This window comes from Caretta caretta, chromosome 1 (assembly GCF_965140235.1).
Source record: "Caretta caretta isolate rCarCar2 chromosome 1, rCarCar1.hap1, whole genome shotgun sequence".
Taxonomy (NCBI): Eukaryota; Metazoa; Chordata; order Testudines; family Cheloniidae; genus Caretta; species Caretta caretta.
In genome coordinates, this window is record NC_134206.1 from 207,226,809 (window position 1) to 207,254,094 (window position 27,286).

At 44.0% G+C, this 27,286-nt stretch overlaps 1 protein-coding gene and 1 long non-coding RNA gene across 3 annotated transcripts in view; one reads left to right on the forward strand and one right to left on the reverse strand.

The window, feature by feature from the left end:
* Positions 1-1,012: 1,012 nt before the first annotated feature.
* Positions 1,013-19,465, forward strand: LOC125621810 (uncharacterized). The gene is made up of 3 exons (XR_007352585.2): positions 1,013-1,344; positions 16,747-16,872; positions 18,808-19,465. It is a non-coding gene; the product is annotated as an uncharacterized LOC125621810 (long non-coding RNA).
* Positions 2,454-27,286, reverse strand: part of RABL3 (RAB, member of RAS oncogene family like 3) — a 29,237-nt gene continuing 4,404 nt past the window's right edge. For both annotated transcript variants that reach the window (XM_048819107.2, XM_048819099.2), the window contains exons 3-8: positions 26,541-26,670; positions 16,566-16,680; positions 14,897-15,047; positions 12,609-12,680; positions 7,375-7,413; positions 2,454-3,641 (exon numbers count right to left, since the gene is read on the reverse strand). In XM_048819107.2, coding sequence (XP_048675064.1) covers positions 3,576-3,641; positions 7,375-7,413; positions 12,609-12,680; positions 14,897-15,047; positions 16,566-16,680; positions 26,541-26,670 — 573 coding nt within the window. In that variant the 3' untranslated portion in view covers positions 2,454-3,575. The remainder of the gene's footprint in view (positions 3,642-7,374; positions 7,414-12,608; positions 12,681-14,896; positions 15,048-16,565; positions 16,681-26,540; positions 26,671-27,286) is intronic.

Sequence of the window (27,286 nt, forward strand, 5' to 3'; positions counted from 1 at the left end):
CACCTATTCAGTCTCCCTCCACCCCCACTTTCAAGTCAGCTTTACATTATAAAACTTTTTGCACAACTCCCCATTGGTGATAATACTGGTAATAATGTTTCATTGTGCATGGCTACATTTTGGCTATGTAGACAGACCTGAAATTAATAGGTAAAAGGGCTGTAGGACTCACAGCAGGTTGGATTTTTGGTGCTAGAAAAGGTTGGGGGTATTTTATGGCCCCCTTACTTTTGCCCTTGTGTTTACCATGTTCTTCAAAGAGTACAGTCTGTATTTGTGGGCGTAGAGCACAGTGCTGCTGGATTGAACATGCTTAAGCAAGATTTTCCTCTGAGCTCCCTCAGATAATACAAATACATCAGCAGGTGATGGGTTAATCAATAACTATAATGGATTCATGTCAATGAAAAGCATTGCTCAGAGCCACAGAAACACTCTATGCTGAAAGGGAATCAAAGTCACCAGCATCTTAACAAGGGGAGCCAGACAGAAGCATGACTTCTGTCGGGGAAAGCCAAATAATAGCGACTTAGTGAGGAGAAAAAATAGCAGAAAAGCAAAGCTTCCTTTGTTTGCAGAAGAACTATTCAGGGTGTTCTGCTGGTAAACTCTGACGCTGGTAAACTCTGACGCATTCTTATCAGTGGAGAAAGATCATCAGAAATGATGGGTTGAGCACTAATCAGAATGTACCTGAGGGATGTTTTGGCAACTGATTGAGATCTAGAAGTCTACACCTAGAGCAGATTGCAGCTCAATATTGCTCAATATTATTATTATTAATGGGCATAGTGATGGCTGCCTTAATCTGCAGATAGACCTGATGTTTCAGGCTGAGAGGTGTAAACAACTCCCATGTATCTCAACTGGCTGCTGACATCAAAGCCTAAAAATAACTAAACCTAGTTAACTGTTTACCAGAACACAACAGAAAGGATGATCACAGTTTGATAATTTGTAATCTGGGATTGTCTTGTTTTGATGTGATGAGCAGGCAGCCCTTTGGCGGTGGACAGAACTTCAGAGAGTTCCATAACTTGTTTTCCCCCCAATCTGAGCCCTGGTTGCAGGCAGAACTTGTTACTACTTCTTGCAACAGTAATTTATCTGCTATCAGATGCAACAGGAAGCGGCTCCCTCCAGCCCACAACACTGTGGATCCCAGTTGCTGCAGAGGGACTTCCACAGGGTGAGAGAGAAAGTAAGGCACAGAGCAGGAGAATCAATAACCTGCTTGCCCCTTTCTACAGGTTTGTGCTCCTTTCTGCTCACAGAAGAAATGGGGAGCATTTCAGCCTAAATAATCCTCAGATCATCTTGTGAAGAACTACCACCATTTTAAAGGTGAGGAAACAGAGACAGAGAGGTAATGTGACTTGCTTAAGGCTTTCAAGGGAGGTGAGAATAGAACCTAAAATTCCTGACTTTGAGTCTCATGCTCTAACCACTCAATCATACTCCTTCCCTAAATTGCCCCTGCAACTTGATTATACATAAGGAATAGATGCATGAAGTTTGCCACTCCCAATCAGACCACTAATTTCCATTATCAACTGGAAAGGAGCCACAACCCCTGGGAACAGAGGTCAAACTGCTGAGCCATCCCTGCTGAGAAAGCGGCTGATAAATCAGCAGTGCACGAAGCTCTTGCTTAGTGACTCCCATCTTGTCACTCTTAAATGAGATACTGAGAGGCTAAATTTGGAATCTATTGTGTGCTCTATTCATAATCAAACCTATGGTTTCACTGAACATACCACAACTAATTCAGGGACTTCAGTGATCTATTTTAAAAGACAACAGTCTCACGGTTAAAAGCTCAAGCCTGTAAATTAGGATTCATGGAGTCTATTCCTGACCCTGTAGTGTGACCTTGGGAAAAATCACTCAGATTCTCATTTTCAAAGGTGCCCCGATGGCACTTCTGCAGCTACCTCTAATAGGGCACCCAAAACTGGAAGATGTTGAAAACTTTAGTCTCAATGTCTTTGTACCCGTTTCCCTGGCTGTAAAATAGGGATATTGATTCTCACTGTACCTCACCCAGATGATCGGTGGCTTAGTTCATTCAGGTTTGTAAAATGTTCTTGAATCTCTTTGGTGAAAGGTGCTGGAGAGAGGGAAAGTAAGAAGTGTTCGTATTTTTACTTTTCGTAAGTTAGGTTTGGTGATCCTATCTGTCATTCCTGCTTTGTGACCAATAGGCAGCATTCAATTACTCCCAATCAACAGTCAGAGAAGAGCTGCATGCAGATGTAATGTGGAATCCGCAGAACTCAGCCTACTGTCAATTTCACACCAATGCTTTACTTTCTTCTACCCTCATTTATTATTAATTTGTATTTATATTAACACTAGCTCTTAGTCAGCCTCTAGCCCAGGCTAAACCATTATAAGGTTACCGTGAGAATCCACTGTGAGAGAGGGGAAAGGAAAGCAGTTAATACTAGAGCTTTGGGATGCCCATTTAATTACCTCAAACACTTTTTCTTTCTCCCCGATACAAAAAACATTATATTTAAGAGTACAGAAATTGCTGTAAGAGGTCAGACGAGTGGTTCCTTTTGTCTAGTATCTTATCTCCAGCAATGGCCAATACCAGATGCTTCAGAGGAATTACTTTCCCATAAGAGAATTTTCTTTCTAACCCCCAGAACTTCATGGTTAGGTCCAACACTTAAGCATATGGGTTTATATCTCTTATAATTTTCTACCCACTCTATTCTAACTGTGGATGTTTTTATGATTTATATTTTGGTCTTATCCACTAAGCTTATGGTTTCAAACATAGATTGTCAGATTGAGTCCCACATGCACATTGTAAAAACATACCTTCCCTTCATGAATGTTAAGTTTCTTGGAGTATCTGATCTACTTTCTCTGTACTCACCAAACTACAAATACCAAACTAAACAGCAATAAACACCACTCTCTCTTCATGGGGAATTGTTTTTCAGGCGTCTAATCATTTTCAGCACCTACCTCTGAACAACCTCTATTTCTGTTATGGCCCTTTTGAGATGGGGTGACGCAGAACTGAGAGTTCCAGCTGAGGCTGTACCACTGATTTATATGATGGCTTTCTACTGTTTTCCATCCTATTTCTTATATAGTCTTATAGTTTGCTTGCTTGTTTTGCTTTATGTTAGTGTAAATGAGAAAACTGTTTAGTATTCCCTTTCTGCTAGAGGTAAAATTAGTATAATTCATTGAAGAGTGTACATAAATGTTCCAAGATGGGGGGCAAAAGTTACACATACATGCTGTGCATGATGATGTTTCCCACAGCAGCATGGGAAACACTGAATTTATTGCCTCAATTCAAAAAGATCCAGTATTTCCACAAGGTTCCTAAACCTAGGAGAGAGTTTGAACCCCAAAACTGGTTTTGGGGATTCTTCCCTGTGCCTTCATCAGCACTGGTAGCTTCCATAGTCCTGGTGGCCAAAGCAATTAATAAAATGTATTTTGCCTGGCATGATGATCGTTGCCTTTAAGAGTCCAACAGGGACAGGAATGTTGCTGCAAACGGAGAGAACTCATCTTCCATTCAGTCTCTGGACACTGAGCAGTGTTCAGTCATAATGAAGGCTCTTCAGTGCACCACCTCCAAATCTTTTTCTATCAGAAAAGCCAGGAATCTGTAGATATGGAAGATGTCACCATGTCAGAACCAGCAAGGATTCCTTCCAGGCCACATTAACATGTATGTTACCAAATTGACAACATTACCTCCTTCCCATCACACTCTTCCTTCTGAGTTAGGGCAGACTAAGTGCTTCAGCATGCTTCTAAGATGTGCCATCTTTTGAATGAAATGTAAAAGTGAGATCCTGACCATTTGCCTTATAGATCTTTTGGGGTTTTATGTAAGACTTGCAGTGTGAGCACTATTGTCCTGGCCAAATTCCAACTTGGTTTATTACATTGTTCCTCACTAAATCCCTCTGCAATTTCAATTGTATACAGGAGTCTTTGTTTCCTTTTCTAAACTGTTGTATACCATTACTGTGCTCTACTAAACAGCTGCTGTGTTCTACCCCAGAGATGGCTGCAGTTTTGCAGTAATTGACCTAACAGCCTTTATCAAGTTGTGAAGCTCTGTGAAATCCATCAGAATGAAAAAAGCTGCAGTAAGATATCGGCACTCATTTTTCGGCGGCATATGTGCAGACAGTGCTTGTGCACATAGTGCTTACCCTGTGAGAATCAGCGCTTACAAAGAAAGTCTATTCAAAACCACCCCACGCTTCCTTGCTTAATGGGATTTCAAACAGATTTGCACTGCAGAGTGCCTACAAACACACCATCCCACAACAGAAAGCGGTCCATGGTTCTTTAATCCTGTACTACGTAGCTCCCCTCGTGGCAGCATCTCCTGTAGCTATCCACGAGATTATGGTTTAGGAGTCACCTCACCCCTCTGTCTACACATGGGCAGAGCTGAGGTACTCACTCAACAGGACATGCTACCTTTCTCACTGCTCTGTCACAACAACCCCAGACAGTCAACCTACTGTATAAAAGCAGCATCAAAATATATGGTGATGCCCAATCAAGAAAAATATCAGAACTGGCCAAAAGCAGTACATCTGGAAACAGGGGGTGGGGGACAAGGTAGTTTAGACTTCACAGTAAAACAGCCTGCTGAGGTTATACCCTACAATGGTAGACTGAAGCCTGGTCTACACTAGGAAATTAGGTCAGTACAATTATGTTGCTCGGGGGTGTGAAAAATCCACATTCCTGAGTGACACAGTTAAAGCGACCTAACCCCTAGCGTAGACAGCACTAAGTTGACAGTAGAACTGTCCCATTGACTGAGCTACTGCTTCTTGGGGAGATGGATTATCTATGCCAATGGAAGAACTTCTCCTGTCGACACAGATAGCATCTTCACTGAAGTGCTACTGCCACACAGCTGTAACAGTGCAGCTGTGCCACTGAAGCATTTAAGTGTAGACAAGTCCTGAGAAAGCCACAGATCTTAGCAGAAATGTCAACTCAGCGGAGAACTGTAAGACTTGGGCCTTTCAGCTCAAAGTGCTTCACAAACTTACAATGATAGACAAAGTGGATACATAGGAATCACTAAAATGCAGTCAGCTCTGGAGGGAAACTAGGCAACTCTATACAACAGTTAAGAATAGCATATCCAATTGAAACTGCAATGGGAAGCTATAGAGGCAAAATGTAATTATTAGAGTTCAAATGTAGCAGCACACCAGGGCTACCAATCAAACTTTTGTCAAAAGTGCTATGGGATCCTTAAAACTGAGGTCTACCTCACTTGTGGTTATTATATCTCAACCAAAAGATAGCACAGCATCCCAGCACTATACTTGGGTGTTGACTCGGAAGGCAGACCGCAACAACCAGATTCAACAGCACATTCCCTAGAGCATTCTCTGTGTTCTGTGGAGGTTTCCCCATCAACGCTGGGTTGGTCTGACCACATTCTGAGATCTGACTGACGCTATGGCTGCAAGCTAAAGACAAGATGCGTATGCTGAGGCATGATTTAAAAAACCCCCACAAAATGAGTTTAGTGTCTATTCTTCCATCCATGCTTAGGAGAGTTTTACCATGTAAACTCCACAAAAACAGGAGTGGGAAGAGCAGATCTCACTGCAGAATACCATGAAGCCCATTATATGCACAAGGAGCAGATAATTTCAAACAGTAACACTTGGGGGTGTAGTGAAGCTCCTAAGTCCTTGTTGGGTTTGTTTCTCTACAATATGTATGCTGACTTGTTTAAGCTTCTGCACTGTCATCGAGGGAGCAGGTCAGAGTAGTTGGCAGTGGACTGTAATCTTTGGCCCTTGGCCATAAAGAATAGAAAGTTAATCCTTGGTTAGCCACTAAAACCTATCATACACAATAATGTAATCTTGCATCATGGCTTTAAAACAAACAAACAAAACCAGGCTCCTGCATTAAGCTATTATCTTCATGGAACAGAGATTCTCTTTTACCAGAGGAAAAAAGCCTTCCAGGATTGAAATAGGAGAAAACAGATTTGCTTTAAAAAATTCTCATGAAAAATTAAAATAATACACTTCCGGCTTTCATTTTCACTTTTTCTCCCTCCCTAAAAGGAAAGGAGCACAGCACAGTATAGTTTTTTAATATACATGTTTTTCTATGACATTTGTTACTAACATGAACGAATTAAACCTCACTATACTTCATAGGTGCCAACTCCGTGGGTGCTCTGGGGCTGGAGCACCCACAGGAAAAATATGGGGGGTTCTCAGTATCCACCATCAGCTCCCGCACAACCCTTCAGAGCCTCCTTCCTGCTGGCGGGTCCCACTCATCGTCTCCCTCTTCCTCCCAGCGCCTACCGCGGATCAGCTGTTTTGTGGCATCAGGAGGCACTGGGGGGGGGGGGGGGGAGGGTGAGTGAGGGCGCAGTGCGCTTGTGGGAGGAGGCAGAACTGGGCGGGGCAGAAAGAAGCAGGCCGGAGGTGGGGCATTGCAGGAAGGGGTGGAGTGGGGCAGGGCCTGGGTGGAGCCAGTGAGATTAGAAACTCAGCGCCTATGCTACACTTCTCTGAGGTAGGTCAGTCCTGGATTGTATTCCCAGCTCAACACTAGCCTAGTAGGTGACAAGTCACTCTCATAGGTGCTTCGGTCTTCCCAGCTGTAAAATGGGGATAATGATACTACCCTGCCTTGTAAAGGGCTTTGCCATCAACTGATAGAAAGTGCTATCTAAGAGCCAGGTATTATTATTCCCCTTCATGTTACAGATGTAAACACTGTCAGGCATAGAGGGATGAAGTGACTTGTCCTAGGTGGGAGAGTCCAGGTCCCAGATTCTACTTAGTGCTTCCAAAACTTTTTTTTTATTAGTTAAGCATTCACGGTCCAACTAAGTTGGTACCATCCTGGCACTTCTCTGATAATTTCTGCCGCAGCTGGTGGAACTATCATTAAAAATGTACATCGTTAGCCCTGGTTGTGAAGGAAACTTGTTGACTGCGATTCAAAATGGTGCCATGTGATTCCACAGAAAACAGCCTGAAACAACAGCTCTGAGGGATTTGCTAACTGAGCCCCCTTTCATCTCAATTCCATCGGATTCCAGGGGTGGCAATTTAAATGTCAATATTGTTAATTATTTCACTGCTTATCATTTTATAGCCAAAACATCCAGATTGTGGGTGAAACTTGTAAAAATTGGCACCATCTTTCCCATGCATCCGACTACCAATCATCACTTGCATTTGAACCACAATCTCCTATGTTTGGGCAACCAGGAGCTCATATTTTAAAGGTCAGGGCCTTGTCAGCCAACAAAACCCACAGGTAGCATTGTACCCAAAAAAACAAACAAACAAAAAAACCACAGAAAAAAACACAGACCTGATTACCGTCTCGTAACAAGTATCTCTTCTCTATGACCTGGGGGATGCAATCAGAGAAAGAATTTAGAAGGTGTGGCATGTACATACCATCATAATGTGATTAACACTTTAAAGACATCAACAATTGGGATACTACATTCTCAAATGACAAATTCTGACTACAGACTGCCTGTGCTGGAGGATGCCGTGGAAGCAGTGCCCTCACTATAAGGGGCAAGAGGGAGCAGCTGATATTGCTCTACTGCAAATCCCTATCCCCTCCTTTCCTAAAAAAAAAAAAAAAAATCCTGGCCAAATTCTGGTGTTTGTACGAGAAGGTGATCCCCTGGGTCGCCAATGCCATCTCCATCCCCTCCCAGGGGACCACTAAGTGGCTTGACCAAAGCATTCCCACTTCCAATTTGGCTATTTTCCAGATTTACCCTGACGTTTTTTCTCTGGGGAAGATGGGTGGGAAATAAAGCACTAAGTTTTATTCCCCCAGATTTGTTTTAAACAGGAAAAGCAATGGTGGGCATCTACATTTAGCACTCACTTCAGTGCTAGAAAAGTGCACTGCAAACCCACCAGCCTGCACAGGGACAATGGATATTTGCTAGTGTACTACAACACTTTAAATTTTAGTCCAGTTTCATTGACCATGGTATCTGCTTAGAACAATGTTTCACACAGAATAACTGTTCTCAGGAAATCTCCAACACTGAAGAATAGCTACCCAGTCCCCTCCCCCACCTAGAGATGACAGAATTACAATCCCAGATGTAATCAAATCTCAAGACATCAATTGCAAAGTAAATGAATGAGGAAAAAGACAGAGATGAACATTAAGGCTGGGGAAAAGTCACAGGAGGCTGAAGATGATGATATGAAATCCAAAAAGTCATGAGCCAGCAAGCTGGGGCAAAGTCTCACCCAGAAGTGAGAGGAGTTTCAGTGACAGCAAACCACATGTACACGGTATATGATGCTAGGTTTTACCCCAGTCTAATTGGTTTAAAAAAGGGGTTACAGACACTTATCCCATTTATTCATCACTCTCTCTTCCAAGAGAAAGAGTGTTTCTACGTCCTTGATGGAGGTCCCCTGTATTGCCCTGATATACAGGCAGTCCTTGGACTTATGACACAGTTGGTTCCTGAAAATTGTGTTGTAATGCAAAACGTTGTAACTCGGAACCGCAATCCACTCCATTACAGGACCGAGCGTCTTAAAGTCTAAACCAACGCCATAAGTCGAATCAGGGTGTCAATTCAGAAACCTCATCTGACCTCCTGTACAGCACATGCCATAGAACTTCCTCTACAAATACTTCCTAGAGCAGATCTTTTAGAAAAACATACAATTTTGGTTTTAAAATGGTCAGCAATGAAAAATCTACCATGACCCTTGATAAGCTGTTCCAATGGTTAATTACCTTTACTGTTATATTTATATTTTATTTCCTGTCTGAATGAGCCTACCTGCAACTTCCAACCAGTGGATTGTTATACCTTTCTCTGCTAGACTGAGGAGACCATTATTAAACATTTGCTCCCCATGCACTTATAGACTGTAATCAAGTCACCCCTTAACCTTCTCTTTGTTAAGCTAACTAAATCAAGCTCCTTGTGTCTATTAATGCAAGACATGTTTTCTAATCCTTTAATCATTCTTCTATCTCTCTGAACTCTCTCCATCCTTCTTTGATTGTGGATACCAAAACAGGACCCAGTATTCCAGCAGTGGTTGCACCAGAGCGAAATTCAGAGATAAAATAAAAAGAAAAGGAGTACTTGTGGCACCTTAGAGACTAAAATTTATTTGAGCATAAGCTTTCATGAGCTACAGCTCACTTCATCGGATGCATTCAGTGGAAAATACAGTGGGGAGATTTATATACACAGAGAACATGAAACAATGGGTGTTACCATACACACTGTAATGAGAGTGATCAGGTAAGGTGAGCTACTACCAGCAGGAGAGCCGGGGGTGGGGAACTTTTGTAGTGATAATCAAGGTGGGCCATTTCCAGCAGTTGACAAGAACAACTGAGGAACAGCGGGGGGGGGGGAGGATAAACATGGGGAAATAGTTTTACTTTGTGTAATGACCCATCCACTCCCAGTCTTTATTCAAGCCTATGTTAATTGTATCCAGTTTGCAAATTAATTCCAATTCAGCAGTCTCTCATTGGAGTCTGTTTTTGAAGTTTTTTTGTTGAAGAATTGCCACTTTTAGGTCTGTAATCGAGTGACCAAAGGAGACTGAAGTGTTCTCTGACTGGCTTTTGAATGTTATAGTTCTTGACATCTGATTTGTGTCCATTTATTCTTTTACGTAGAGACTGTCCAGTTTGGCCAATGTACACGGCAGAGGGGCATTGCTGACACATGATGGCATATACCACATTGGTAGATGTGCAGGTGAACGAGCCTCTGACAGCGTGGCTGATGTGATTAGGCCCTATTATGGTGTCCCCTGAATAGATATGTGGACACAGTTGGCAATGGGCTTTGTTGCAAGGATAGGTTCCTGGGTTAGTGGTTCTGTTGTGTGGTTGCTGGTGAGTATTTGCTTCAGGTTGGGGGGCTGTCTGTAAGCAAGGACTGGCCTGTCTCCCAAGATCTGTGAGAGTGATGGGTTGTCCTTCAGGATAGGTTGTAGATCCTTGATGATGCGTTGGAGAGGTTTCAGTTGGGGGCTGAAGGTGATGGCTAGTGGTGTTCTGTTATTTTCTTTGTTGGGCCTGTCCTCAGCTCTCGTTCCCTAATGCCCCTACTCTACTTGCACTACATTCCAGATGATGAAGATGTCATCAATGTAGTGCTTGTCAACAACCTTGATTATCACTACAAAAGTTCCCCACCCCCATCCCAGGCTCTCCTGCTGGTAATAGCTCACCTTACCTGATCACTCTTGTTACCATGTGTATGGTGACACCCATTGTTTCATGTTCTCTGTGTATATAAATCTCCCCACTGTATTTTCCACTGAATGCATCCGATGAAGTGAGCTGTAGCTCACGAAAGCTTATGCTCAAATAAATTTGTTCGTCTCTAAGGTGCCACAAGTACTCCTTTTCTTTTTGAGGATACAGACTAACATGGCTGCTACTCTGAAACCAGAGAAAAATAATCTCTCTATTCAATCTTGAGATTCCTGCTTATGCACCCAAGGATTTGGCCACAACGTTGCACTGGGAGCTCGTGTTCAGCTCTTTATCCGCCATGACCCCAAATCTTTTTCAGAGTCACTGCTTCTCAGAACAGAGTCCCCCCTCCTGTAATTATGGCCTGCAATGTTCCCTCTAACTTTTTACATCCACGTGCGGAATAAATTTGATGTGCACCAATATGGAGGTGATGTGTGGCAGGAGTGGGGCCGAGGGGTTCAGTGTGTGGGAGGGGGCTCAGGGCTGGGGCAGAGGGTTGGGTTACAGGGGGGTGAGGGTTCTGGGGTGGGGCCAGGAATGAGGGATTTGGGAGGGGGCTCAGGGCTAGGGCAGAGGGTTACGGTGCGGGACGGTGAGAGCTCTGTCTGGGGGTGTGCATTCTGGGGTGAGCCTGGAGATGAGGGGTTTGGGGTGCAGGCTGCCCCAGTGCTGGGGCCGGGGGAGAGGCACCTCTCCCTGGCCGTGGCAGCTCCAGGGCTGGGGCGCCTCTCCCCTCTCCAGTCTAGGCCCTTGTGGCTGCGCGCCTGCATGGCCCTTGATAGCCTGCTGTGCAACCGTGCAGCTTAGAGGGAATTTAGGTGGCCTGTATTCTTTGTTCCTAAATATATACATTTAGCCCTCTTAAAATGCATATTGTTTGCTGGCACCCAACTTACCAAGCCATCCAGATCATGATGTATCAGTGACCCACTTTCTGTGTTATTTACCACTCTCCCAATTTTTGCTGCTTCTGCAGTGCTCCTGGCTCAAGGAGCAAAAGGCCAAAATCAGACATCAAATCCAGACTCCAGCCCCCATACCCATTCTGTTCCCATGGGTGAATTTCAAGAAGTGGGAATGATTAGCGGGATAGAACTAGCTAGGAGTCAGGCATAGTGCAGTAGGGACCGACAGAACATTTCCCATTCACCACTTTATTTTTTCATGTTCTGGGCTCCCCATATAACTCAGACAACAAAACTCCATGATTTACACAATCTCTGCTGTCAGAGTCTTCAGTCTCATCTAAAACGTGACTTAGTTAAGTTAAACTAACAAACTCTTTGGCAAGTCTGTAATGCAGACCAGTATTAGATTGAAAAGCTTTTCAGGGCAGGGACTGTCTGTTATATGTTACTCCTGGTGGAATTCTGTGCCAAAAAAAATAAAAATTCTGCACCAAAAAATTAAAAATTCTACACACAATATTTTAAAATTCTGCAAATTTTATTTGTCAAAATAACACTATATAATCGTGCCAGTTTCAATTATTTTGGTAATTTATATCAAAATAGCGTCACCAAGTATGTCTGTAACAATATAGACACACACAAAAAATCCCCCAAAAGTATAGTGTTAAAGAAATCCCTATGATAACTCACTTCCTATTTCTCTGCTCCCTCCCCCGCAGAGCCCAGCCAGGGGGCCAGACACCCACAATCCCTCCCCCACAGAGCCCAGCCATGGCTCGCCCCAGCCCAGGCACGGCTCGCCCCAGCCCAGGCACCTACCCTCCTCCCCCCGCAGAGCCCAGAGGGAGAAACAGCCTGATGCTCAGTCCCAGGTTTGTGTGGAGTTTCCTGCACGCTGCCATCTCCTTCCCTCAGGGCATGTGGGGAACTGCAGCTGCTAAGAACTCTCTACTCTCCCCCTCTGTGTTTTCTATGTGCAAGATGGGTTCTACCAAGTCCAGCAGCCCCTAGTGGCGGCCAGCAGCACCGCAGCCCATTTCTGTGGGTGAAAGGAAAATCTGTGCAAAAAACAATTTCTGCAAAATTCTGCATTGCACAGTGGTGCAGAATTCCCCTAGGAGTAATGTGTATGTATAGCAACTAGCACAACACCTAGCCCTGGTCCATGATAGGGCTCCAAAGTGCTATTGTAATACAAATAGTAAATAACAGTCATAATAATAATTTAAGGGAGATTAGTCTGAGAACTACCCAAAGCCATTTTCACTTGCAATTCCACACAGGATTTGAACCCAGCTCTCAAGAAGTGGCAAGTGAGAGCAGGAGCCCAACTATGCCGTTAGCTCTCAGAATACAGACAGGGTTAATTACATAAAACAAAAACAACAAACGTAATTGAATTTGCATCACCTTATCAAAAAACCTGCTGAGCTTGACAGCATTGGATGAGCCTGCAGCCAGATAGCGGGGATTGGTGCAGTCCTGGAACACACAAAAAGCAACTCATAATTAGGAACCATGTTATGCAACATTCTTTAAGGAGCAAGAAAGCTACTGAAAATAACCAGGTACTCAGCACAACTCTTCATCTTAAACAAAATGTTTTCTCAAGGTGCTTGATTTTTATAGAATGCAAGGACATGCAATGACAGGCCATATTGGTGTCACTTTAAGAACGGATTACCTAATAAGACATAAATGGGTGAAAACCAAGCCACAACAGCTGAAATATTTGGTTTTGCTGCAATTAGTCAACCAGCAGAGGGAATACAAGGAAATCAACAAGCCCCCTTCCCAGAAACATGCAGACATGACCACTGAAGCAAACATGGCAAACCCATACTGACTTCTGTTCCAAAGCCATTTGGAAGGACATGGGGGGCGGGGAAGATATCAGTGACTTCCAAATGGAAGAGGACAAAACGGATTGGGAAATGTTAAAAAAAATAAAAGTTTCACTCTTTTAAATAGGGTTCTACTCACAAGAGGTGGCTTCACCCCACTCCCAAAACTCTATGTTAAAGGGAACTTTAGAAGACCCACTTTCAAATGCAAAATCTAAACTAAGCTGTTTATAACAAGCACCAGCCTAACATTTTTTAAAGGCACAAGAACAGAAACCAGGGGGTCTATCAGTAGTACAGCAAGAGGTGCCCTCCACAGCAGTCATTCCCAACCACTAGCACTGGGGCATCAAGCTCTAACTCCTGGCACTCTAGTCTCTCCTTCCTCCCTTTATGTTGAGTTGCTATGCTAGGCCTCAGAGCACTACTGTTACCCACTTCCCATTTGACTACATGTACTCCTATAACAAAACATGGACTCCTTGTTCTAGGGTTTAGGGAAGCTCAAGCTCCTTTGCAGGCTGAAATACACACAATGGAATGGGTGGTTGTGGGCACAGTTGATGTCATAGTCTGAAGTGGCCTGAGTAGGCTGTGAACCATTTGGCTACAAGCTATGCAGAATGATGTGGCTAAGGTAGCTCCCAGGATGTTGTGCTGAGGAACCAATCAGCTCATAATTCACAACAACTGCAGCATTGTAAGAATACTACGAAAGTAACAAGGGTGCCTAGTAATCAGCAGAAACAAGGAAGCCTTCTTGTTGAGGAAGTCTATGGGAAAGACTCTTTCCTGGCACTGGCTGCAACTTCCAGAAGAAACAATTTAATGATAATGGGAACAGATAATTCTCAGACCAACTAATGATTTTTCCTCACATTAAAATGCAGAAATCATCAATGTGACTGGTGAGACAGAAATCCAGATTCCCTGTTTGTACCACTACAACTGGAGTGCCTCACACCATAAAGTTTACCAACAAAGGAAGTCACTCTGGATGTTATCCTCTTCAAAACCCAAGAGGCGCCAGGAAGCAAATACATCAGAGCAGTTTTCTAATCCATGTTAGAGGAGTAGGTCCTCAGTGCTAAATACAAGACAAATGATTCAGCCACTGATGGGGTTGGGAAACTGAGCCACTTCTCCCCACAAATAAATAAATCAGCCAGGAATTTCTTGTAGAGTCCTGAAGCATCAGCTTTGTAAACATGAACTAGAATTTGACACTTGCCTATTAAAAAAGTGCTGACAATTTTTTTTTAATTGAGCTAGGTGCTAAGGTAAGGTGTTGGTTTTATAGCCCTGGAGACTGAAACCCTCTGTTCCCACAAAAGATAAAGAAGAGGAAGCTTTCCCCATAATGTCCTGCTGACGTGTCTCAATTCTGAACTAAAGACTCATCTCAAAGCATTAAGAGGGAAGTCCAATTCCAAAGCAGAGAAGCAGGCTGAAAACTTCAATACTATATCTGCATTCCCCAGATTTAACTTCAGCCAACCATTATACATCCAGCCACCGATTTTGCCCAGGCAATGGTATAAATATAAATGGGTGTAGTCTGTATGTGCTCACAAGAAAAGTGAGTGGCAGAACCAAGTGACTCCCAATCCCCTAACCCCTAGGCCATCCTGTTGACTTCCCACAACCAGCTCCTTTCTATAACTGAAAGACAGCTACTATTTCTCCACTATGCTAGCAAGGCGTATGGCTAACCAACACTGTAAGCGACCTCAGTGTGACTGACCAGGCAATCACCAGTAGCCTAGTTCCTGTAATTGGGATTGCACAGTTCTCTTTGCTGGAAAGCATCATGCACAGTCAAAGATAAACAAAACTTCTGGCAAAAATACTAACCAGATTAATCTCTTCTGCATTGAAATCCTCAGCCAGGAAAGCTGTTCTGGTCAAAACTTCATTGCGCTTAGTCTCTGGGATCTGGTCCAATTTGGTTCCGATAACCAGCAGCGGAATCTGGTTATCCGCAAACTGTTCACGGTCATAGTCCCTGTGCAGTGAAAAACAGAATAATACAAATATAGATGAATGTGACAGCCCTATCCTTTCCACTCTAGGTGGGTGGGAGATTGTTGGATACTGTGTTCTGACGGCCAAGAGTGTTTATGTCTGGGTCTTGGAGGGTTTCTGCAGTTAAATCACACTGCCTGTTGGGAGATTTAGAGTGGAAACAGATATGGAACTAGTAACTAGCACCTGAGACATGGGCTGAGGCTTTTGTCTGAAGAGGACAGGGTGGAAAGCAGCAGCAGCTAAGAGATGAGCTGGATCACAATGCATGAGCTGGAGAAGAGCAGGAAGGAAATGGCAGCTGAGAGGCTGGTTGAGTCACGCTGTATGTTTGAAAGGGAGAGGAGAAGAAAGGAACCAGCAGCTGGGTTGGGTCAGGGCTCCAGTGTGGGAAAGGAAAAGGCAGAAGTAGCTAGCAGGCTGATGTGACCATGTTACAAATCAGAGAGAAAAGGAAACAAAGGGAGGGTAAAGGTGGATGCGATGCAGAATGCTGCTGCCCACAATCCCACAGTATCGGAAGACACAATGCAGGGCTAGATGGATCATTGGTTTTACCCAGTATGGCCATTCTTATGTTCACACAAACAAAGGAATGATACCATACCACTCCCATCATTAGAGAACTAACCTGACTCCCTATTCATTTCAGGACCAATTCAAAACTCTCCTGCCATAGCTTTGAAACTTTCCATTAATTTGTTTCAACTGGCTTCACAGGCCTTTTCTCTGTCCCACCACATAAACTGGTGAGAGAGCCTTCTTCTTTACAGCCACACAGAATGTGGATTTTGGAGGACAAGCCTCCACCCTGTGTTTTTAAAATAGCAGATGTGTATCTGTCTGTGGTGTGCATATAATTGGGGTTCTGCCCGCCCTCACCCCCATTCCATTTCTCACTCTCATCTGTGTGATTTTTCCGGTTTGAAAATCTTTCCCCTTATACCTGTAACAAGTAACAGGGGAAAACAGCAACAGTTAGATGGCACAGCACTGCTGAAAACATATTCTTTAGCAAGGCCCCAAAAAATCCCACTAAAGAAATCTGCAAGATTTAGTGAGTTTCATTACTCCTCACACAAAAAAAATCAAGGTAGGACATGGAAACAGCCACATTTTCATGAGGATTCCTGCTAGATGGCCCTGAATGCCACAAAGCAGCCATGGAAAACTTTGAGGTAGCAGGAAATGTACCTGTTCCCACATAAGCCTTAACAAATATGGAAGGAGCAATACAGAGACATGCTCCCCTGACTCCACGCTACTCCCAGAAAACCCAAGGATCTAGCAACAGTGGATCTGGAGATGGAATAGCGGTACCATTTCTCTTCCACAGTTACATAGCTCTTCTCAGCCATCCCAAGTACACCCTAGCCTGAGAATTCTGCACTTGGTCAAACTTCCCGTGGATATCAAGTGGCCCTAGTGATAAGTGATGAAGAGTAAATGTGACAGCTGGAGTCATGTGTCTGATGCTGTGTGCATGTTGTACACTCACCCATTTGTCACCAGCACTCCAGTTGGAGCCACATCTCGGTTAAGTGCTTCCAATGACCATCGATACAAGTTTTGGGAGGACTTCTTGTTCGTTAAATCATGCACTAATATTATGCCTAAATAGAGAGTAAAGACAAGACATTCCTTAATCATAAGATATTTTCCTAACCTCACCTATACAGGATTCACAGACCAGGATGCTCTGGAACCGAGAGAGCCTCACATGGAGTCTGGCTCAAAACATTAGTAAGGAGGAGCTGTTTGGTACGACTTTAAATTGTCTTGTAATTATGGAGACATGGTTAAAGGTAAGGAGTACTTGTGGCACCTTAATGTGACCTGAAGCAAGAGAATGGAGGTATTGGTTTTGTGCCCTTTTTTTTGCTTTTTAATGGTGTATAAAGAAGGGCTAAAAGAACCTCCACCCTTTTTGTTTTAACCTTGGTTGTTTTTTTAACTTTAGAAGTATCAGGAATGCCAATTTTTGTCTTGTCTTTTTCTTAGGCATTTGAGTTAAAAAGGCATAACAAAAATCACAGAGTTTTAAACAATGTATCTAAAAATCCTCTTCCTTCACAATGCATTAAGTTGCAATTGTTTTACAGCCAAGGCTTGTAGCCCTGCCCATTATGAAGATTACCTGACAGTTTCCTTTATAAGACCCTGTTTTCAGTTGCTTATAATTTTGCCAAACTATAACCATTTGGGCTGAATTTTTCCATGCTGGGCGTTTGCCTCAGGCTGAATGTAGAATAAATTTTGAATAAGTTCAACCAATTTCAGTAATTTCCAAGAACAAGGCTAGAGAAAATATGTTGTTTTGCCCATGTTAAAAAATACCTGGTGAACTTTTCTTTGAACAACTCTAGTGCCCGCACGCTTTGGAGCAGGAACTTGCAATTTGGAAGGGATGTGCCTTTTGTCATTCTTGTGAAAATCTGCCCAAAGCTGGCTATACTATAAGCCTCTGAAAAAAAACAAAAACAAACCCACCCCAACCCATAGTTCGCACATACTCCACAAAGACTTCTTAAATTTTAGTAGCTAAATTCCCTGACGATTTCATCCACACAGGGCATGCATGAGCCTAGGCTGAGCAGGACCCTTCCCCGTAATTGCAGCTCTAGACTGCTACAGGCTGGGTCCATGTCTGAGCACCAGAACTGAGCAGGGAGCCTGTCTCTCCTGGGATTTCAATGACCCTCCTGCTGGCCACAGGCAGCATGGAGGAGGAAGCTGCTTGATTTAAATGCACGGGGGATACAGGACAGACTTTCGGGGGAAGGGTGTGGGGGGAAGTAAATTGGGACTAGGAGCCTTGATGTGGGTGGAAACAGACTGGAGCATGGTAGGAGGGGAAATGGAAACTGGGACTGAGAGTTCAGATGTGGGGACCAGAAGGAGACTAGGATTAGGAGCCAATGAGGAAAGGAATGGGGAGACAGAAGTTGGGGGGAGGGAGACAGACTGGAGGAGGAACTGGCTGGACAAGAAGTCAGGGGAAAGGTGATACTGAGATTAGACAAGGAGCTGGGGAGGAAAACTGGGACTGGGAGCCAGTGGATACAGGGAATGTGCATGGGGGAGAGGGGTCAGTGAGACAGATCAGATGAAGAGCCAGGAGATGGAGAAATGGAAACCTGCTTGGGGACAAGGAGCTGGGGTGTACAATTAAGGTAACTAGGAACTGCTCGGCAAGAAGTCTGTGACTGGAAGCAAAAACTGGGACCATTCCTCTGCTGTCAGCAAATATCTGTGAAATCCACTGGCAAAGTACCCCATCCTCCTCTAGTGCTGGTCCACACAGAGGAGAATAACCTACTACTGCTATAAATTACTCCATTAGTTCAAGTGGCAGAACTCTGCAGTTGATCTAAAGGTTCCAACCTGCTCAAGACCCATGGGGGTGTAAATATGCCACATGATGAATTTTCTGTTTTTCAGTTGTTCTTTTTAAATTTAGAAAGTTACACACAAAAAACTGCATTAAAAACATAATTAATAGCATTACTTTGGGGGGAAATTCTAAGGCCTGTGGTATACAGTAGGGCTGACCAGATGATCACAGTGGTCCTTTCTGGCTTCAGAACCTATGAATATTTATGGAAGTTACAAAGTCAAGGACCCAAAAGTTAAGAATTGTCAGAATTAAAGTTGCCTGTGCAATCATAATTTAGCCCCCTTGTGCACATGAATTATGATACAGTCTTCAATTACATGATCACATACTGTTTGTTCCACAGGATCCCTGCCTGATTCAGTTCTCATGAAGGACCTTCTCTGAGGGTGAAGCAGGACTGTACAGTGATGGAGACTATTGTCTGTTGGGCCCCTGCTTCATTTGTTGCAGAAGCCTGGAAGGTGTGTGGTGAATTAGGCAAGAGATTGCAGGAAGAGACAGTATGGTCTCATAGTTAAGGCAGTTGATGCTGCCCTGAGAACTGGACTCTAGCTCTGCCTCTGTTACAGAGTTCCTGCGTGGTACTCAGCAAGTCACTTAACCAAACTTTTCATAAGTGGTTATTAAGGCATGTGTTCCTCACGTTCTGGGTGACCGAAATGAGTTCTTGGGGTCTGATTTGCAGAAGTGCGGGGCATTCACAGCTGCAACTCAAGTCAATGGGAGCTGTGCTTTGAACATACTAAGTGCTATGTAATTCGAAGTACTCTGAAAAAATCAAGTCCTAGGGATCTCCAACTGGGCAAAATTATTGGATATTTTTTACCTTAATCTCACCGTATTTCAGTTCCCCAGCTGTGCAATGGGGATATTAATACCCGCTTGTCTCAAGAGTGTTGAGAAAATAAATTCATTAATGTTTGTGAAGCACTCAGATATGTGTGATATCTGTGATGAACACCAAAGAAAAGCACACGAAGAAATAAATAATTCAGTCTTCAGAGCAGAGTTTGAATAGCATGGAGTAAATAAGGCCTATGGCCACACGTTGAACAATGAGAAAAAAATAAAATATTGAATAGCTGCTCACTAGGTAAGCACTGTCCATTCTACACCGTGAATGAGCCAGGAGTCCTGTAGAAAAAATAAAAGGAGTACTTGTGGCACCTTAGAGACTGTTTCCATGGTATGCATCCGATGAAGTGAGCTGTAGCTCACGAAAGCTCATGCTCAAATAAATTGGTTAGTCTCTAAGGTGCCACAAGTACTCCTTTTCTTTTTGCGAATACAGACTAACACAGCTGTTACTCTGAAACCTGTCCTTGTAGAAAAAATAGTACATGATCATGTAATTAAAGACTGTATCATAATGCATATGCACAAGTGGGCTGAATTAATGTCGCACAGGCAACCTGAATTCTGGAATTTCCTAACGTCTGTGTGCTTGACTTTACAACCTTAAAAAATAGTCTTTTTTTAACAGCTTTTAATATGTAATAATATATACGTCCTCATACTCCCAAAAATTCTCCATTCTTCCATAGAGTGACAGAGCAGACAAGACCTGATTTTCTACAGTTAAAGAAAAACCTTTCAGCCTTGCTTCATACATCACAAAGGGCAAAACCCCAATTTTTCATTAGCAGATCATTGTTAAGGTCGCAATCACATTTCCACAATAAGCTGCTCCCTTTTTGCCCCCAAACTCCTAAAAAGTCTTTTACAACTCCAGAAAAATGTGGGAGTTTGGGGATAGAAGAGAATTTTCCCCAAAATAAGAGGTGAATTTACCATAACTCAGAATCAGCTGGGTCATCAGAAAACGATGGGCTGGATTTTCCAGTCTGCTACATTCACTTTATGCAGCAAAAGGTGAACATATCCTGCTGGATATTCCTCATGGTGAATTCCCCTTGTGTAGGGGGAATCTCTTGTGCAAAAGAGATGGAAGTGGCAAAACCACCTCCTTCATCTGCTCTGCCACCCTCTCCTGCCTTTCACAGTTTACCAAATGGCTGGTAGAGACAAGCATAAATAAGATTTCCTGTATTTAAAAAAGTTAAGCTTCTGGTCCTTTTCCTTGCCAAGATCCTTCAAACTGTAAACTCTGTGGTACGAAAAATTACAGGCCAGTATCAATAGTTGTTCTCTTGTCAGACACCCAGATCTCACAGCTGGAGCTCCTCCTTCAATAAGCAATTCCTGGCAGCAGCCAGCACCTTTTCCATCTCTCAACCTCCTGCCAAAGCAGACAAGTACTTGTGGAATGCCCCTAGGTTTCTCCAGAATTATTTAATTAAAAACGAGTAGAAAGCACTGCACACCCACATGCACACAACATCATGCTATGACTTTTCCATTTGTTCACAACATAAGCTCTACAATCCACAGCTGTGGAAAGCTTCTTTCATGCGTGTTCATCTGATCTCCCACAGACCTCACCCATCTTACACACTAACATTATGCCACCTTTCCATCAACACACCTGCCAGTACTCCAGGACCATGCTACAAAGGACCTTTCCCACCAGTGCCAGACAGGATCAAACAGAGTTGTTCCACCCAGATATTTGGCAACCTTCTCTCTATCCAGTGAGGCCCACTGCACAAGTCCATTCTCCTGGGAAGAACTACTCAAAAAAAGTATAGTACAGAGACATGAAGCCTGATACAAGAGAGACCCCTACTGTGATGGGTTGGCCCCCGCCGTCCAGGGTGCCACCTGATGTGCTGGGGTCCCACTGAGCCCACCAGCCTGGATAATCTTTACTCTATGCTGCTGTGACAGGCTCTCAAGCCCCCTTCCATCATGCACACAGGTAGGGACACACCCAGCTGTAGAATCACACAGAGTTTGCAATCAGCTGTGTGTGGGAGGACTCAGCTAAGGGAATTGCCCAGCACTCTGGTGCATACCCCCCCGGAGTGTAACCCAGAATTATATTGTCTTGCGCTTTATAGAGATTTATATAGCATAAGCTTATGCAATTTGCCCCCTCCCTCAATATGGAGGAAGATACGCACAGCTTTATGCCTCCCCCAGTCATGAACTGCACAAACTGGGTTTTGGAATAAACAAAAAACTCATTAACTAGGAAACGTAAATTTTAAGTGATTACAAGGGACAACAACAGAACAAAGCAGATTACTGAGCAAATAAAACAAAAACACACAAACTAAGCTTAATACACTAAAAAATACTAGCTACAAATAATAATTTCTCACCCTAAACATTGTTTCAAGTAGGTTGCAGAGTTTCTTGAAGGTAAACTGCACTGCTTGCAGCTTAAATCTCCAGGGATTCCTTTTACATGCTGATCTGTCTGGCCTGGGCTCAACCCCTACCTCCCCCAGCTTAGTTCCTTTGTTTCTTCAGGCATTTTCAGCAGTCTTCCTTCTTGGGCAGGGAGGCAGTGGAGAAGAGCCAAGATTAACTCCCTCCCCAGCCTTAAACAGGATTTGCATGTGGCGGGAATCTTTTGTTTCCCAGTTTTGACCTCCCTTCCCATGGAAACGTAACAGCATTTCAAGAAGGTATCAGGTGACATGATCACATAACCCTGCAGTGTCAAAGCAGCATCCCAGAAAACTTCTCAGGAAGGAGGGAGATTAGTATCTTTAAAGTTCTATTATCCTTCCCCATGGCCCATCCAGGCTGATTGCCTACTGTCTGGTGGGCATTCCCCAAGTACACACACAGTTGTAATTGTTACATACTCAATATTCCTAACTTCAGATACAGAAATGATACAGGCATACGAATTGGCTAATCACATTCAGTAAATCATAACCTTTCCAATGATACCACACATGACCCATCTTAGTTATGCCATATTCATATCATAATATTTCTATGAAGATTATGGGGCGTAGAGTTATACCTACCACCTATTGACTGTTCAAAACCCATCACCTGTCCACAAACCAGCAGATGCAACAAAGCCACAAGGACTCAAGTTGAAGCTCATTAACACCAGACCTGGCGTAAACAAACAGCAAACTACAGACACTTCAGCAATGAAGCACCCAATACTGCCTGCATAATCAAGGCCTGGATGGCTTAAACTGCAAGCCCAGTGCGCCTGAATCTGAAGTTTTTCTGCCCATCATAGGTCCAGAAAGGACAAGAAGTCAGGACTGCATTCATCTTCTCTTCTCATATCAAATCCAAGAGGCGCCTCAGTCAGACAAAGTCAATGGAATTCATTTGTCTGATGATCTAAACCAGGGTTGGGCAAACTTTTTGGCCTGATAGCCACATCAGGGTTGCAAAACTGTATGGAGGGCAGGGTAGAGAAGGCTGTGCCTCCCCAAACAGCCTGGCCCCTGCCCCTTATCCAACCCCTCCCACTTTCTGCCCCCTGACTGCCCCCCTCAGAATGCCCGACCCATCCAACCCTCCCCCCGACTCCTTGTCCCCTGACTGCCCCCTCCCGAGACCCCCCGACCCTAACTGCTCCCCTGGGACCCCACCCCCTATCCAACCCCTCCTGCTCCCTGTCCCAACTGCCCCCTGGGACCCCGCTCCCTATCCACACCCCTGCTCCCTCACATGACCCCTGGGATTCCCACACCTATGCAACCCCCTGTTTCCTAACCGCCCCTCCCCGAACCTCCACTCCATCCAAGCGCCCCCTGCCCCCACACCATGCCGCTCAGAGCAGCATGTCTGGCCGCTGTGCCATCTGGCTGGAGCTAGACATGTTGCTGTGCTACCCTGCAGGAGCGCGCAACCCCGCCATCCAGAGCACTGCCGCGCGGCGGCGTAGCTGCTGGGGAAGGGGGACAGCAGGGGAGGGGACAGTAGGAGTATCCTACCCTGCAGGAGCTCATGGGCTGGACAGGACGATTCCGCGGGCCACAGTTTACCCACGTCTGATCTAAACCATAGCCAATGCTAATATAGCTTTCATGTTCATTTACAGACCACCAAAAACTAAAGGTTTCATAAAGGAGCTGACTGCTACTTTATCGAGAGTGGTGTTGAAATACCTCAGACTTTTGAGGAGACTTCAACATCTTTCAGTTGGAAAAGCCCAAACTTTCATTTCCTCATTTGCTTCTCTATGACACCTGCAGTCTAACCTACATAGGGTGTCACATCCTGGATTTGGTGTTGGAGAGGACATGCTGTATTTTCATATCTAACAAAGAGGCTGAATCCCTGTGTGACTGGTTTGGTCACAGAGACTCCCCTCGAGACTGTCACTCGATGAGCTAGGATACCACTGAGAACAACCCTCCTGCCAGAACAGGGGCCCCTCCACTCCTGTCTTGCTGAGTTAGACTCTCCAGTCAGCTCCAGCACAGACCCAGAGGTTAGACGCCTCCTCTCTGCAGTTCACTGAAACTGAGATTCGCTCAGCCCAGGGGCTTCTCAGTTAACAGGGACTTTCCCAGCACGCAGTGTTCAGCCTTTCTTGGAGCCTAAACCCCAAATAAATCTGTTTTACTCTGTATAAAGCTTATACAGGGTAAATTCATAAATTGTCCACCCTCTATAACACTGATAGATATGCACAGCTGTTTGCTCCCCTGGGTATTAATCACTTACTCTGGGTTTATTAATAAACACAAGTGATTTTATTAAGTATAAAAAGTAGGATTTAAATGATAACAGACAGAACAAAATAAGTCATCAAGCAAAATAAAGCAAAAACACGCAAGTCTAATCCTAAAACATTAAGAAACTGATTACAGGTAATATCTCACTCTCAGAGATGTTTCAATAAGCTTCTTTCACAGACTAGACTCCTTCCTAGTCTGGGCCCAATCCTTTCCCCGGTACAGTCCCTGTTAGTTCCAGCAGACATCTCAGGTAGTAAGCAGGGGGTTTCTCATGAGTGGCAGCCCCCTTTGTCCTGTTCCATCCCCTTTTATAGCTTTGGCACAAGGCGGGAATCTTTTGTCTGTGCTTGTCCCCAGCCCCGCCTCATCAACAGAAAAGTACAAGTATTAAGATGGATTCCAGTATCATGTGACATGGTCACATATCCTGTGAGACCACAGCCGCCATTCTTCCTGGACTGGCCCACATGTACACAGGAAGGTTTGAAAGTAAACAGAGCCATTTACAGTTCACTGATTCTGAGTCACCCTTAATGGCTTCCACTTAATATATTTACATCAGTAATGCAAGTTTATATCTTATTCTCCTAACTCCAGACGTATAAATAATACATACAAACAAATAGGATGAACACACTCAGTAGATTATAAGCTTTGTAATGATACCTTACAAGAGACCTTTTGCATAAAGCATATTCCAGTTACATCATATTCACATTTATGAATATATTTTCATAAAGCATATGGAGTGCAATGTCTCACCCTGCTTTAAGGGCAAAAAAAATCAACTAAATCTTAACTACAGAACCCTGACTGGTACCTACATAATAAATAAATAAGGATCCCCATACAATTTTCCTCCCGGGCAGAGGAAGAGAAAAATAATGCTAAGAACCATACGTGACAGATGACGATCACATTGCTTAAGGTACTACTGATTAGCACTCAGATACCATGATAAGGAATATAGATTAAGAACCTGAATAAAATAACATGTTTGGGACAAAATTTTCGGAAGTGGTCATTAACTTTGGTTGCCTCAAATTTTTCAGTGAACACTCCTACTCTGTTTCCAACAAATGCATAAAATAATGAGATACAGGACATGAAATATCATATTACACCTCTACCCTGATATAACGCGGTCCTTGGGAACCAAAAAATCTTACCGTCTCATAGCTGAGACTGTGTTATATCGGGGTAGGCAGAGGAACCGCTCCCCACCCCAGCTCATCTTCGCTCCGCCTCCTCCTGAGTGCGCCGCCACCGCTCTGCTTCTCTCCCACTCCCTTCCAGGCTTGCTACACCAATCAGCTGTTTGGCGCAGAAAGCCTGGAAGGAAGGGGGGAAGAGAAGCAGAGCAGCAGGAGCGCGCTCAGGGGAGGAGTCGGAGGCGGAGCGGAGGTGAGCTGGGGCAGGGAGCAGTTCCTCTGCACCCCCCCTTACTTGCTGCGGCCTCCCAGCCCCAGCTCACCGCTGCTCCGCCTCCTCCCACAAGCGCGCCGCAGCTCCGCTTCTCCCCCTCCAAGGCTTGCCGCACCAATCAGCTGATTGGTTGGGAGGGAGGAGAAGCGGAGTTGCGGCGTGCTTGTGGGAGGCGGCGGAGTTGAGCTGGGGGCCCGCAGCAAGTAAAGCGGGGGGCACGTGCAGAGGAACTGTTTGCGGTAACACAAAATTCGGATATAATGAGGTAAAGCAGCCCTGCTCCCCGGAGCGCAGCTTTACCAAGTTATATCCGAATTCACGTTATATCGGACCACATTATATTGGGGTTGAGGTGTATTCCAATTAGCACCTTCCTTTTTTCTCCCCGACTTGAATTTAAAGGATGATGTTTTATGAATTACATGGATATAAATCAATGTTTCAAAGCTAGGATACCATTTTCCCAATGATATAAAGTATTAATTTCTACCTGTAGGTGGTTGTGAGATTCAGCTGTTAAAAGTTATTTTGCAGATGAAGTGAAAAAAGGCATGATGGTAATCAGAATGTTTTATGGGACAATATCTCACAGTCTGCCAGGGCTGGAAATACTTGGCAGGACTAGCGCAAATGATTTTACGACCAATAAATTTTTCCTAGCATAGGTCCTGAACCAGCCAATGGAAAAGAAAAGATTTAAGTCCCTGTACATTTATGAGGCGTGGAAGAGTGAAACATGTCTTCATTACTGCACGCATAGCCTGAGGTAACCCTACTGAAGTTTCAAAGACCCCCTCTTGTGTTAGTTCTGAAACACAGGAAGGCTGAAACAGAGTGAGATACTGGATTCTGCTCATTTGCAGATCATTACTCAGAATCGTTTTCCAGCTCACAGCTGGCTCCACACAGATATATTTGACTTAAGAAATCTATGAATTCTTTCCTAATTTTTTTCCTTTTTTAAGTGCAGATATCATAATAAAACCAGCAAGACCTGGGTGAATCCTGATTCAAAACCAATAGTGACATATCACAAGAGAAAGCAGTCGGAAACAAAAATGGATTTACACCAAACATACTTTACCATTCACAGAGTTGTAAAACACTGCCCGTGTGCTTTTCACGCTACTAGCACTGCCCACTGAACCGCCAACATCCCACAACTCGATGTAGTAGGTCTTCTCTTCTGGGGTCCCCTCTTTGTAGTCGTGAATCTGGGGGGGGAGGGAATCCATAAATAATCACAGTATCAATTGCAGAAGGTGATCCACACAATGCTGACCTCAGCTGGAAGGGCAAAAATTCCCAGTGTTGGAAAAGTAACTTTTAAATCAGAGTACTGGAATCAAGTCACAGTGTACTGTGAGGCTATCAGATCTCATCACAAACTACACATGTCTGGGCCAGGTTAGGAGACCTGCAATGGATACCACGGGTGCTTCAAGAAGCAGTCTTACTGAGCCAGTAGAAGGCCTTCTTCCTTCAGAGATATTGGTGAACCTAAATCCTCACTGTGTTGCTTAGGGGCACTCTGCTGCTAGAGCAGATGAAAAAAGTGAGGTTCCGACCTCCTGTGGTCATTAAAGGACACATGGTAATAGTAGTACGATTAAGATTAGCACTGGTGTCCTGGCAAAAGTCCAGATCTAGTTATCTTCTGCCTCTCTAAATTCTCCCTGAAGTTTCAATTGAATTCAATATCCATAATTTTTCCTCCTAAAGTCTGATGCGTAGTTTTGCTGTGCACTTATTAAAAACAAATGCCAGATTTCTTTTCCCAAAAAGTTGGAAATGGGCTTTGGGATCCTTTGGAATGAAAGATGCTGTTCA